A 14,706-nucleotide genomic window follows, 5' to 3' on the forward strand; every position below is an offset into this window, starting at 1 on the left:
GAGGACTACAGTTCAAAGAATTGAAACTCATGTCCCAACAAGCTAAAAGCTACTAAAAGAGTCTGAGTATCAAATAGCCTTTTACCCACCTTCCAACACTCTTAACAAACATTCGTGACACAGAATGATGTTTGAAACAATGGGTGTTTTATTTTAACATTTCAAGTCCAAGGTGTTAATGTTTATTACTGGAGTTTGGAATGCCCAGATGGCTGCACTAGGAAACTGATCAAACATCCTTGAGTCTTGTTGGAATGCAACATACGGTTAATACATATAGCCTCTGCTTTGTGTCTGATTTCTTAGCACTTAGTAGGAGAGAGGCAGGTGGCAGCCTTGCCAGCTGTGTGGCCTTCCCTTCTATCCTACTAAAAGTGGCATGACAGGGAGAGGGCTGATTTGACCAGTGCAGGTGGCCCAAGCAATTTTAAAACGCACTATTATTATAATGATTTTGAGTAAGTCTTAATGAAAGCTAAATTCAAAGGCTAGTGGAGAGATAGATGACAAATAAGATTTGATTAAAAGGATTTAAAAAACAGAACATTTCCATAAAAGTTTGAAATAGATGGCTCTTGTGTGCTCAATCTTTTCCATCTTTACAACTTCACCTATGTGCACTGTATAGTCATTACTCCCCTTGAGAAAAGCCTCCTTTCCAGATATTTTTCCTCCTCAGGTCCTTTCCCAAAGCTGCTGCCAAAATCAACTTCCTCTGTTGCCATTCTGACAATGTCACTCCCTTCCTAAAATTCCCTTTAATAGCCTCTGTTGGTCTTTATTCGAGAGGCAGACTTCTTGCGCTGCCTTTAGGACAAACACACTATTTATTTATTTAAGACTCAGATTTATTTAAGGCTCCTGCCTATTTTTACAAATCCACATGTCACTTCCCTCTCTATGTAGACTGATTACCTTTCAATGCCTTCTTTATACTTATTAATGTTTAGATTGTAAATATTTTCTCTAGTTTTGGCCAATGAGTTCCTTATTTTACTGCTATCCTTTTTCATCTCTACCCCAGTGCAAATCTATACACACTAAAAGTCTCTGGAGCTATTCTCTCAAAATTTGATTATTTTTGAAGAATTACACAGGAAATCATGCACTAAAAATTTTTGTCTGCTTAGAAACTAAACAACATCAAAAACAAAGTACTTTTAAAGAATAAAAATAATATTGTGGAATTTCCCTAACACATGAAAAGACCTTTCAAAATGAGTCACATGGCCAGGTGTGGTGGCTCATGCCTGTAATCCCAGCACTTTGGGAGGCCAAGGCAGGTGAATCACCTGAGGTCAGGAGTTCAAAACCAGCCTGGCCAACATAATGGAACCCCGTCTCTACTAAAATAAGTACAAAAATTAGCCAGGCATGGTGGCAGATGCCTGTAATCCCAGCTACTGGAGAGGATGAGACAGGAGACTCGCTTGAACTTGGGAGGTAGAGGTTGCAGGGAGCCAAGATCGTGCCATTGCACTCTAGTCTGAGTGACAAGAGTGAAACTCTATCTCAAAATTTAAAAAATAATAATAATAAGTCGGCTGCATCCCCATCCCGCAGCCATGGCCGCCTACAAACTGGTGCTGATCCAGCACGGTGAGAGAGCGTGGAACTGGATGGAGAACCGTTTCAGTGGCTGGTACGACGCCGACCTGAGGCCGGCGAGCCACAAGGAGGTGAAGCACGGCAGGCAGGCACTGCTAGATGCTGGCTATGAGTTTGACCTCTGCTTCACCTCAGAGCAGAAGAGAGCGATCCGGACCCTCTGGACAGTGCTAGATGCCATCGATCAGATGTGGCTGCCAGTAGTGAGGACCTGGCGCCTAAATGAGCGGCACTGTGGGGGTCTAACCGATCTCAATGAAGCAGAAACTGCTGCAAAGCATGGTGAGGCCCAGGTGAAGATCTGGAGGCGCTCCTATAATGTCCCACCACCTCCGATGAAGCCCAACCATCCTTTCTACAGCAACATCAGTAAGGATCGCAGGTATGCAGACCTCACAGAAGATCAGCTACCCTCCTGTGAGAGTCTGAAGGACACCACTGCTTCAGCTCTGCCCTTCTGGAATGAAGAAATAGTTCCCCAGATCAAGGAGGGAAAACAGGTACTGATTGCAGCTCATGGCAACAGCCTCCGGGGCATTGCCAAGCATCTGGAGGGTCTCTCTGAAGAAGCTATCATGGAGCTGAACCTGCCAACTGCTATTTCCATTGTTTATGAATTAGACAAGAACTTGAAGCCCATCAAGCCCATGCAGTTTCTAGGGGATGAAAAGACCGTGGGTAAAGCCATGGAAGCTGTGGCTGCCCAGGGCAAGGCCAAGAAGTGAAGGCCAGTGGGCAGGCTGCTGTCCCCAGGAACACCCTCCCTGACTGTTACATCCCTCTACGCCTCCCTCCTGCACATGTCACACTGACCACATCTGTAGACATCTTGAGTTGCAGCTGCAGATGGGGACTGGTAGCTCTCATTTTCATTTTAGCCATTTTGTCTCCTGCACCCACTCCCTTCATACGTTCTAGTCAGAATAGTACTTCTAGGGCACAGGTTCTCAGTCCAAGCTGTGGAAAGGCTCCCCTTATCCAAGAGAGTTTAAAGGTAGTGACCTGGGTTTTTGTAAGTGCTTTGTTTACTAAGGACTTGTAGGGAGGAACCATGCTAAGCCATGACCAATGATGAGAAGCAAGAGAGCCTGTCTGCCCCCAGGAGCCAGTCCCCTGCTGCCTGCAGTCAGGCCACTGCCTGGGGACTCTGGTAATTCCAGTGGAAGATGAATGTAACCTGCATGGTGATGTGACAACTGTTTCCTCCCTGACCCCAGAGGAGCTGCCTCTAGAAGGTTGGATCAATCCTGAATTTAGTTTAGGTGTTACATTTACTTTTATATATATTTTTAAAAGTGTAGTATATATAAATAATACAAAACAGTAACCCTTCTGGGGTTTCTTGTGGCTGTTGAAATAGTATCACATGTGGCCATCAGAAAATAAGCCATTCCTCATACCAATATGGGATCAGCTCCTTGACCTCTGAGGGGCAGGAGTGCTTCCTGCTGTGTGTTTTCGAATCCCTCCTCGCCTTGTTTCGTGGCAGTGAAATGCCTCTTGGTTCTGTCCAAGTGTCTCTTTCACTGATTTCTGAATCATGTTGTAGTTGCTTGGCCCTGCCACATAGGTCCAGTGTTCATTTGAACATAACTGTACTAAATCCTTTTTCCAGATCAGTATAATAAAGAGTGACGTGCAATAAACAACAACAAAAAAAAAGTCACAGGAAAAAATATCTAATATTATGATCATGGGCAACTTCTAGGAAAAGGTTCTCCGGATTCTGAAACACACTAATGCTATGCTCTTTTATTACATCTTTTTTTTTCCTTTTTAACCTAGAAAACCTGAATTCAAGACCCAGTTTGGTTATTTGCAAATTGTGGATTTTTGTCATTTAATCTCTTTGAGCATCAGTTTCTTGTTGGTAAAACGGAAATAACAATATCTATATGGGCTTTTTGGACAATTCAATGGCATTTGTAAAGTAAAAAGTGTTATACAAATACAAGAGATTATTATTACTTCCTTCAAGTGTTCCCTTTTGATTGTGAACTTTCCCAGGATTTCCCCTTTTCATACATTTTTATTTATTTTTTAGAGACAGTGTTGCTCAAAGGCTGGAATGCAGTGGTACCACAATAGCTCACTGCAGCCCCAAATTCCTGGGCTCAAGCTATCCTCCTGCCTCAGCCCCCAAAGAAGCTAGGACTGCAGGTGTGCACTACCATGCCCAGCTAATTTTTTAGTTTTTACTTTATAGAGGTGGGGGTCTCACTGTGTTGCCAGGCTGGTCTTGAATTCCTGGCTTCAAGCAGTCCTCTTGCCTTGGCCTCCCAAAGTCCTGGAATTAGAGGCATGAGCCACCCCACCTGGCTGCATTTTTATCTGGTGATAAGTCTAGTAGTGTTGTTAGAGACCTACCATCTAAATGGGAAACTGTGCTAAAGCTCTCTGAGATACTGATAGTATTGCTAATATTTTTTTCTCTCAATCATTTTTGTATTTTACAGGAAACCAGACATACTAGTTTTATTTTTTTCTGATAATTTTTAAAATATAGAAAGCTTATAGGAGAAAATAAAATTTACTGGTAACTTCACCATTCCCTCCAAGAAAAACCCAACTGTTAAAATTTTGGTGTATTTTTTTTCATATTTTTTCCAGGCTCCTTAAATGAATTATCTAATTTGTTCTTCAAAACAACCTTGTGACCTAGGTGCTGTTACCATGTTCTACCTTTCACAGAAGAAAAAAATCTGTTCAGAGACATGAACTTGCTGAAAGTCATATAGGTCAGGTGATCGGGTTAGGAGTTGAGTGCTGGCTGCCTGATGCTAGAGTCCTTACTGTTAAGCACTTGGTTCTTTTATCTTTATTCTATCTACAATGCTGTAATTCCATTGTGCCATTTGTGCACCACTTTTTCATTTACCATAAAATAGTGATCATTTTACTATGCTATTATATATTCACTTAAAATACGAATTTTAATAGTCTTTGTGGCATGGATATCATGATTTATCTAATTCTCCCCTATTATGAGATACTTTTCATTTTTTTACTGTCATATTCATTTTTAAAGTGATAATTATATATATATGTTCAATATTAAAAATTTTTTAAATAAGGAAATATATAGAAAGCAAAAATCCCCTGTATGCCATTCTTCAAAGAGAAACTCCATCCTCTTTCTCTCTCTCTCTATTTTTGAGTTGAACACTCCTAACAGTTTAGTATATATTCTTCCAGGATTATTATTTTATTTTATTAAAAATGTTTTTACCTTAATTTTGGGAGTACATACTAGGTATAATTTTTATTTTATTTTTTGACAAAAAAATGAATTCATCTATATGTGTCTTGCATCTTGCCTTTTTGGCTTTGCTGTATTTTACAGACATCTTTCATGTTGGTTCATGTATTTATAAGGACTCTTTGTAGCAAAAATTAGACATCAGTTTAAACTAGATTAGATTAAAAAGGATTTTCTTTCTTCAAAGTCCAGAAGTAGATATGTACCCCACGTGCAGCTGGATCCAACTACTCTCAAGATAGCGTCAAGAAACCTTTCTTTCTTCCATTCTGGTCTCTGCTTTCCTTTGCAGTGACTTCCTTTGCAGTGACTTCCTTCCCAGGCAGGCACCAACAGTTGAGCAATCCCAGTGGAAGACGTATGCCTTTTGCCAATACTTTCAGCTGAGATCTCAGTGTGGACAACAGCCTAGCTTGAGGCGTGAGCGCATAGCTAGAACCAAGGAGTGAAATCAGCCTCAACCTCACCACACTGACTGAAAGGGAAGAATGCTTTGTTTTGCAAAAGAAAATCAAGGCATTGCTACCAAAAGAAGGAAGAGAGGCATCTGGGAAGCTGCAACAATGAGCATTTGCTATGGTACATATGGATCTGCTTATGATGTGAGCTAGGCGTTTTTGGCAAATGGATTATAGTTTAGTTCAACTATTATTTTCAGAGATTGGGTCTTGCTCTATTAACCAGGCTGGAGTACAGTGATATGACTGTAGCTCACTGCAAATAAATATGGAGGAAGTGACAGTGTGTGATCTCTGACACTAGGTCATACAGGGCATTGCAGCTTCCTCCTGTCCTCACATCACTCACTCTGCAGAAGGCTGATGCCTGATCATGAGGACACTCAACCAGCATGAAGGAGAGGAACTAAGGCCCCTGCCAGCAACCATGTCAGTAAGCTGCCTTGGAAGTGGATACTGTAGCCCCAAGAAAGCCTTCAGATGATTGCAACCCCAGCCTGTATATTCATCACAGCCTTGTAAGAGATCCTGAGGCAGAACCACACAACTAACCCATCCCAAATTTCTGAGCCACAAAAACTGCCAGATAATAAACGTGTGTTGTTTTGAGCTGCTAAATCTTGGGATAATTTATTACACAACAGTGGATAACTAATACAGGGACTATACAGATGGTAAGCAATTTGAATCCTTATTTGGTCAATTCTATAACTTACTTTGGGTAAATGTGAAAAAAGACATAAGATTTATGATGTGGTAATAATCCCAGCTACTCAGGAGAGGATCACTTGAGCCCAGGAGTTCAAGGCTGCCATGAGCTGTGATCGTGCCATTGTACTCCACCCTGGGTGACAGAGCAAGACCCCCATCTCTTAAAAAAAAAATCAGAAATCTCTCTTGTCCTTTTTATGCAATTTTTTCTTTCTATTCTATATTCCAGTCTGTTTAGTTAACAGTTGTTTAGAAAAAAAAATCAATGCTGAGCAATTTTATTTTTGTATTTTGTATGGATTATACGGTTATATGCTGGCTTTATAAATTAATGATCTCTAGAAAAGAAAATATTCATATTCTGTTTTCTAAAATTAAAGTCATCCCAATTTTATTCACTCAGTTTCATGTCTGGCTTCTTTTGCATTTGTCATTTAAATTTCGAAAAACAGGCCAGGCACAGTGGTGGCTCATATTTGTAATCCCAGCACTTTGGGAGGCTGAGGCGGGTGGATCACCTGAGGCCAGGAGTTTGAGACCAGCCTGGCTAACATGGTGAAACCCCATCTCTACTAAAAGTGCAAAAATTAGCCACATGTGGTGGCAGGAGCCTGTAGTCCCAGCTACTGGGGAGGCTGAGGCAGGAGAACCACTTGAACCCGGGAGGCAGGCAGAGATTGCAGTGAGCCGAGATCATGCCCCTGCGCCACAGTGAGACCCTGTCTCAAATAAATAAATAAATAAATAAATAAATAAATAAATAAATAAATAAATAAATTTGGAAAAACATTTTAAAGAAAATTTTCCAGTTTTTTGCTTTCATTGGAACACTTTTTTGGGGGAATTTTGGAAAAGGACTTTGCATTTTGTTAGTTTTCATTATTTTCCTAAATAACTTTTATGAATTTTTTTTTCTACTCAGGAACACTCTACTTTTTTCTTTAGATTATATTATAGAGAATGTTTAAAACTCATTTCAAATTCTGGATTTTTTAAATTAGACCACAGATACACAGAATAAGATTGATTTGACTAATCATACTCTGGTTGATAGCCCAGAATTATCCCTGTCCTTGCCCTTTTAAATTAACTTTAGTCCCTCCCTCCCTCCCTCCCTTCCTTCCTTCCTTCCCTTCTTCCTTCCTTCCTCCCTCCCTCCCTTCCTTCCTTCCTTCCCTTCTTCCTTCCTTCCTCCCTCCCTCCCTTCCTTCCTTCCCTTCTTCCTTCCTTCCTCCCTCCCTCCTGCTTTCCCTCCCTCTCTCCCTACTGCTTTCCCTCCCTCTCTCCCTCCCTCCCTCCCTCTCTCTCTCTCTCTCTTTCTTTTTTTGAGATGGAGTCTCCCTCTGTTGCCCAGGCTGGAGTGCAGTAGTGTGATCTCCGCTCACTGCAACCTCTGCCTCCCAAGTTCAAGTGATTCTCTTGTCTCAGCCTCCCAAGTAGCTGGGACTACAGGCACAGACCACCACACCTGGCTAATTTTTGTATTTTTAGTATAGACGGCTTTCACCATGTTGGCCAGGATGGTCTCGATTTCTTGACCTCGTGATCCACCCACCTCGGCCTCCCAAAGTGCTGGGATTACAGGCGTAAGCTACTGCGCCTGGCTTTCTTTCCTTTTCTTTGAGGTAGGATCTCACTCTGTTGCCCAGCCTGCAGTGCAGTGGTGCCACTACAGCTCACTGCAGCCTCAAACTTTTGGGATCAAGTGATTCTCCTGCCTCAGCCTCCAGGGTAGATGGGACTACAGGCACATACCACCAACAGGTGGCTATTTAAAAAATTTTTTGTGTGTAGAGACTGGGTCTTGATATGTTACCCAGGCTGATCTCAAACTTTTAGCCTCAAATGATCCTCCTGCCTGAACCTCCTGAATAGCTGGAACTACAGTGCTTATGAATTTGTTTAAAATGCAGATTCTGATTGAGTAGGTCTGAGCAGGAGCTCAAGATTATAGTGAGCTATGATTGAGCCACTGCACTCCAGCCTGGGTGAAGAGCAAGATCCTGTCTCAAAAAATAGAAATAAAAAAATCTTAGAGGCACTAATCTAGAGCATGGACTAGATCTAAATCCTGGATCTACCACTTATTAGCAATTTGAACTTCAATAAATTACACGACATCCTTGTATCTCAAATTCCTCATGTATAGAGTGGGGATAATAGTACCAAGTACCTACTGGGTTGTTATAAGGATTCATATGAGATTGCTCTAAAGTGTTTAGAATAGTACCTGACTCACACTAAGTGTGTAATCAATGTTAGGCATTATTATTTATTCCCTTTCTTGCCTCTTTTTAAAAGTATGTTTCTTGATCTCTTCCCATCATTTTAATCACTGGTTTCCAGTTGCAGGCTGGCCCAAGCAAAATTAACTGAGAGCTCTTAAAAATTTAGATTCCTCCTTCTCTCATCTCTGAAGATTCTGCTTCAGTAGATTTGGGGAGGGGCTCCAGAGAATCTGTATTTTTAAAAACTTCCCAAGGTGATTTGATGCTCAAACTCACTGCTTTAAATGTGCGTGTTTCCCAGTGTTCATTTTACTCTTTTGCTACTATGACATCAACTTCATCTATGGCCTGATGTCCCTAGCCCAGATGTTTTCCTGAGTCCTACATCAGGCACTGTTACTTTGTACCAGGTACTGTTCTAAGAATTTTACATGTATCATTTTATTTAGTTCTCAAAATAAGAGGTGGACACTATTAAAAAACTATTTTTACAAACCAGGGGACCTAAGCACACTCAAGGTCATAGAGCTAGTAGCTCCAGACCAATACATCCAACTGCTCACTACAGCTCTCCACTAGGGTATTCTGCTATGTTTTGTATAGGTTCTCTCCAAAACTCAGGTGTTGCAAATATGATGATATTAAGAGGTGGGGCTAGCCAAATGCAGTGGCTCAAGTGTATAAACCCAGCATTTTGGGAGGCCAAGACAGAAGGATCACTTAGCCCAGGAGTTCAAGACCAGATTGGATAAGGTGGTGAAACCTCATATCTACAAAAAATTAGCTGGGTGTGGTGGTGTGCATCTGTAATCCCAGCTACGCAGGAAGCTGAGGTGGTTCAATTACCTAAGCCTGAGAGTTTGAGGCCACTGCGAGTGGTGACTATGCCACTGTACTCCAGGCTGGGTGACAGAGTGAGACCCTATCTCCAAAAAAGAAAAAAAAAGATGGTGCCTTTAAGAGGTGATTAGGCCTTGAGGGCTGCTTTCCCCCACTCCCCCAACTCCCCCCACTTTTTTTTTTTTTTTTTTTTGAGACAGAGTTTCATTCTTGTTGCCCAGGCTGGAGTGCAATGGCACAATCTCGGCTCACCGCAACCTCTGCCTCTGGGGTTTAAGTGATTGTCCTGCCTCAGCCTCCGAAGTAGCTGGAATTAGGCATGCCACACCACACCCTGCTAATTGTGTATTTTTAGTAGAGATGGGGTTTCTCCATGTTGGTCAGGCTGGTCTCGAACTGCCGACTTCAGGTGATCCGCCTACCTCAACCTCCCAAAATGCTGGGATTACAGGCATGAGTCACCATGCCCGGATGGCTGCTCCCTTACTGATGGGATTAAGGACCTTATAAAAGAGGCATTGCAGCATTTGGCTGACTTGTCCTAACCCCTTCCTCCACATGAGGACATAGTGTTCCTCCCCTCTGAAAAACAAAGCCCTCACCATACAGTTGAACGTGCTGGTGCGTTAATCTTGGGCTTCCCAGCCTCCAGAACTATAAGAAATAAATTTCTGTTCTTGGTAAATTACCCGGCCTGTGGTATTCCATTATAGCAGCACAAAGGAACAAAGATAATTGTAAACTCAGCACGTCCAACACTCAACTGATATACTTTTCTCCCTCAATCAAATTTTTCTCCCTCTAGTATTCCCTATGGCAGTCAGTGGTTCTACCACCCAGTACTGTTACCAAACCTGAGAGTCATTCTTGTCCTCTTCCTCTTTAACAACCCTCCTTAGTTGGTAACTGCATCCCTTTGATTATATGTTTTTATTGTTTCTTAAATCTGTTCACCTGTCTTCATCACCACTTCAACCATCTTAGTTCAAGTCTTCATTCTTTTTCCTTGTATTACTAAAACAACCTTAATTAAATATAGCTGTTCTCCTTGCCTTTAATTTAACTGTTACCTACACAGCTCAGAGTGATTTTTCTGCAATTCAAATCTGATTGTATTTCCATTTCCTTGTTTAAAATCCATCTGTGGCTTTCCCTATTGCCTTCAAGATAAAATGTAAAGACCAGGTGCAGTGGCTTATGCCTACAATCCCAGTACCTTGGGAGGCCGAGGCAGGCAGATCACCTGAGGTCAGGAGTTCGAGACCAGGCTGGCCAACATGGTGAAAACCCATCTCTGCTTCAAATACAAACAAATTAACCGGGCACGGTGGCAGGTGCTTGTAATCCCAACTACTCGGGAGGCTGAGGCAGGGAGAATTGCTTGAACCTGGGAGGTGGAGGTTGCAGTGAGTTGAGATTGCACCACTGCACTCCAGTCTGGGCGACAGAGTGAGACACTGTCTCAAAAGAAAAAATTTTTTTAAAAAGATAAAATGTAAAATCCTAATTATGACATTTGAGGCCCTTCATGATATGGCCTCTGTCTACCTTATCTGCTCTTATCACCTTCTCTCTGCCACTTTATTCTCTAGCTATTACTAATAACATTTGTAGGATGCCCAAGCACCCACTCTTTCACCTGTTATTGCATATGCTGCACTTTCTGCCCTAAGCATCCATTCCCTTGTTCTTCCCTTGGCTAACTAACTGCAGTCCCTCACAATCACCTCTCCCAGAAAGTCTGACCTACTATGTTTTCCTTTAATGACCTAGGCTCCCTTTAATCACAGTAGTGACTTCATTGCATTATAAACTGCAAACTAAAGTCCTTAATCATATGGGTTCCAAAGTCAGACTGTATGGATTTGAATCCTAGTATCACTGGTTACTAGCTCTGTGACATTGAGTATGCTTCTTCATTTCAGTGCTTCGGTCCCCTTGTTTGTAAAATATTATTTAATAGTATCCACTTCTTATTTTGAGAACTAAATGAAACGATACATGCAAAATTCTTAGAACAGTGCCTAGTGCTTGACAAATATTAGATATTCTTACTATCTCTGCCAAAAATATCTAGACTTTCAGGAGTGGAGTATGTGTGAGTGTGTTTTGAAATGGAGTCTCACCCTTTGAGACAGAGTCTCACTCTGTCACCCAGGCTGGAGTGCAATGGCGTGATGTTGGCTCACTGCAACCTCCATCTCCCTGGTTCAAGCGATTCTCCTGCCTCAGCCTCTTGAGTAGCTGGGATTACAGGTGCTTGCCACTACACCCGGCTAATTTTTGTATTTTTAGTAGAGATGGGGTGTTTCACCATGTTGGTCTCAAACTCCTGACATTGTGATCCACCCGCCTCGGCTTCCCAAAGTGCTGGGATTACAGATGTGAGCCACAGCACCTGGCTGTTTTTTAAGAGATGAGATCTTACTACGTTGTCCAGGCAGGCCTCGAACTTCCTGGGCTTAAGGGATTCTCTTATCCAGTCCCTGGCATATGATATATGCTCATTAATGACTATAACTTATTTATTTATTTAGTCTTTTAAAAAATATTGTTTAAGCACCTAAGTGCCAGGCACTGTTTTAGGCACTAGGGATACATCAATGAAAAAATTAAAATCCTGCCTCATGGTGCTTACCTATAAATAGACAAGGAATAAGTAAAATAATAGGTTGGGTTGTAGTAAGTGCTACCAAAGGTGGGGAAATACAGGGAATAGGAGAGGGATAGGAAATGCCTGCAATGGGTAGTGATTGAGGATGGGAGAAAAAGAAGCGAGGAGTTGCAATTTTTTATTTTTTTTTTTGAGACGGAGTCTCACTCTGTCACCCAGGCTGGAGTGCAGTGGCGTGATCCTTCCACCTCAGCCTTCCAAGTAGTTGGGACCACAGGCACACACCACCATACCTGGCTAATTTTTCATATTTTTAATAGAAACAGTTTTGCCATGTTGTTCAGGCTGGTCTCGAACTCTTGAGCTCAGGCCATCCATCCACCTTGGACTCCCAAAGTGTTGGGATTATAGGCATGAACAACTGCACCCGGCCTGATCCCTTCTAATTAGCTCTCCTGCTACCACCTTGATTCACATCATCATGATCTCTTGCCTAAATTATTGCAGAAGCCCCGAACTGGACTCCAGGTCTTGCTTCACTTTACTCTTAACACAGTAGCCAGAGTGATCTTATTAAAATCCAAGTAGATGGCCACTTCTTTACTCAGAACCCTCCAAATGGTTTCCCATCTCTCCAATAAAAGCCAAAGTCTTTACAGTGGCATAGGAGGCCCTTCGGTCTTTCTCCCCTTTTCCTCCAGACTTTATACTCCACCATGCTTTCCCTCATGAATTATACTCCAGCAACACTGCTCTTGCATTTTCTCAAACATGCCAAGCAGGTACCCATCTTAGGCTCTATGTAATTGCCCTCAGATATCTGCATAATACAATTCACCATTCCTGAGCCTGGGAGGCAGAGGTTCCAGTGAGCCAAGATTGTGCCACTGTACTCCAACCTGGGTGACAGAGTGAGATCCTGTCTCAAAATAATAATAATAAGGGATCAGATTATGGATATACTTTGAAGGTAAATCCAATAAAAGTCACAAAGAAATTTTATGTAGAGTGAGAGGGAAAGAAGAGTCAAGGATGCCTGCACAGATTTTAGTCAAATAAAATGGAAAAAGGAGCTGCCTTCAAATGAGATGGAGAAGACTGAAAAGAAGAGTTTCATTTTTTTTTCTGTTGTAGTGTTAAAGACCAGAAATTTGGTTTCAGCTATGTAAAGTCTGAGATGCAAATTAGATACATGTAGGCAGACATATGCATCTGAAGTTCCAGAGTGAGGTCTATACTCGAAAACCAAATTTAAGGCTGGGCACAGTGGCTCATGCCTGTAATCCCAGCACTCTGGGAGGCTGAGGTGGATAATTTGAGGTCAGGAGTCCAAGACCAGACTGGCCAACAGGGTGAAACCTTGTCTCTACTAAAAATACAAAAAATTAGCCAGGCATGGTGGTACATGCCTGTATTCCCAGCTACTTGGGAAGCTGAGGCTTGAACCCAGGAGGTGGAGGCTGCAGTGATTCCAGATCATACTACTACACTCCAGACTGGGCAACAGAGACTTGGTTAAAAAAATAAAAACAAAACACCTAAATTTGGCATTTATCGTATGGTATTTAAAGCCTTGAAACCAGTGGAGGTTACCAAGAAAGTGACTACCAAGATGTCTAAGGTCTGTCTGAGTCAAAGCAACCCCAAAAATTTGGAAATCAGAGAGACAAGAAAGAACCAGCAAAGGAAACTGAAAAAGAGTGGTCAGTGAGATAGAGGGAAAAAAGGAAAAGGAGGCCAAATTTTTGAACAAAGTGAAGAGAATAAAGGAGTGATTGACTGTGTCAAAAGTTTAGAATAGGTCACATATACAATGATTGAGAATTGAAAGACTGAAAGACTGATTTAGTAACACAAAGGTCATGGAGACTTTGATGAGGACATTTGCCACGGAAGGGCTAGGGTAAAAGTGTTTGGAGTGGGCCCAAGAGAGACTAGGAAGAGAGGAATTAGACACAGGAAGTAGAGATAATTCTTTCAAGGAGTTTTGTCATAAAAGAGCAAATAAATGAGGATATGAAGTCAAGAAAAGCTTTGGGATTTTTGTTGTCAAAGGTGAGAATCATAACTCATTTATAAGCTGATGGGAGTTTTCTTACAGTGAAGAGAAATCAGGGATGGGAGACGGAGTGGGTAGAACTGTTGGAGATGAGTACCTTGAGTAGGTGAACACCTTGAGTAGGTGAAAGAGGATGCAATCTACCTCATAAGTACAGGGCTGGTCCTGGATAGGAGCACAGGCAGAAGAGCTGTGTGTGTCATGGAGGAAAGACACTATACGGGTATAGGTGCAGAAGAATTCCACAAACTCTTGTCATGACATCTATCCTGCATGATGTGGAATTCCGACTGTGTCTTTCAAGAAACATAACAACACTTTTTCTACTACATACTATGATTTTTCATTTAACGAAACATTTTTAAAAGAGCCTGGTATACGTGACATTGTTGATATGGTGGCGGGTCCCTTTACTTATAGGATCAGTATTGTGGGCGAAACAGGTAGACAAACAATTGTGATGTAGTAAGCGTTATCCTAAAGGCATGTGAAAATGCTGCAGGAACTGGTTAGGCGCAGTGGCTCACACCTGTAATCCCAGCACCTTGGGAAGTGGAGGTAGGTAGACCGCTTGAGCCCAAGAGTTTGAGATCAGCCTGGACAACATGGTGAAATCCCGCCTCTACAAAAAATACAAAAATTAGTTGGGCATAGTGGCACGTGCCTGTAGTCCCAGCTACTCAGGAGGCCGAGGTGGGAGCCTTACGTGGAGGTTGCAATGAGCCGGGAATCAGCTCAACTGTGCTCCAGCCTGGGTGACAGAGTGAGACCCTGTCCCAAAGGGGAAACAAACAAACAAAAACTGACCTAAAGCTGCTAATATTTTAGATTTGTGACCTGCAAACTTCTAGCATTTTCTATAACAAGCATCAAACTTGCTTCTATATCAGAAAATATTTGGCTCTTGAGTTATAGTTTTAAAAACTTTT

The 14,706-nt window shown here is 42.0% G+C and overlaps 1 protein-coding gene across 1 annotated transcript; it reads left to right on the forward strand.

Moving 5' to 3' along the window:
• The first annotated feature begins 1,565 nt into the window (after positions 1 to 1,565).
• LOC105709249 (phosphoglycerate mutase 1-like) lies at positions 1,566 to 2,333 on the forward strand. The gene has a single exon (XM_012441077.2). It carries the CDS (start codon positions 1,566 to 1,568, stop codon positions 2,331 to 2,333), a length of 768 nt encoding a protein of 255 aa, XP_012296500.2.
• The last annotated feature ends 12,373 nt before the right edge of the window (positions 2,334 to 14,706 follow it).

Source organism: Aotus nancymaae, unplaced genomic scaffold (assembly GCF_030222135.1).
Source record: "Aotus nancymaae isolate 86718 unplaced genomic scaffold, 86718_ANA_hifiasm-v0.15.2.pri h1tg000006l, whole genome shotgun sequence".
In the NCBI taxonomy this organism is placed as follows: domain Eukaryota; kingdom Metazoa; phylum Chordata; class Mammalia; order Primates; family Aotidae; genus Aotus; species Aotus nancymaae.

Excerpts from the sequence above, each read along its gene's own strand:
- LOC105709249 (XM_012441077.2), top strand. The coding sequence starts at position 1,566 with ATGGCCGCCTACAAACTGGTGCTGATCCAGCACGGTGAGAGAGCGTGG.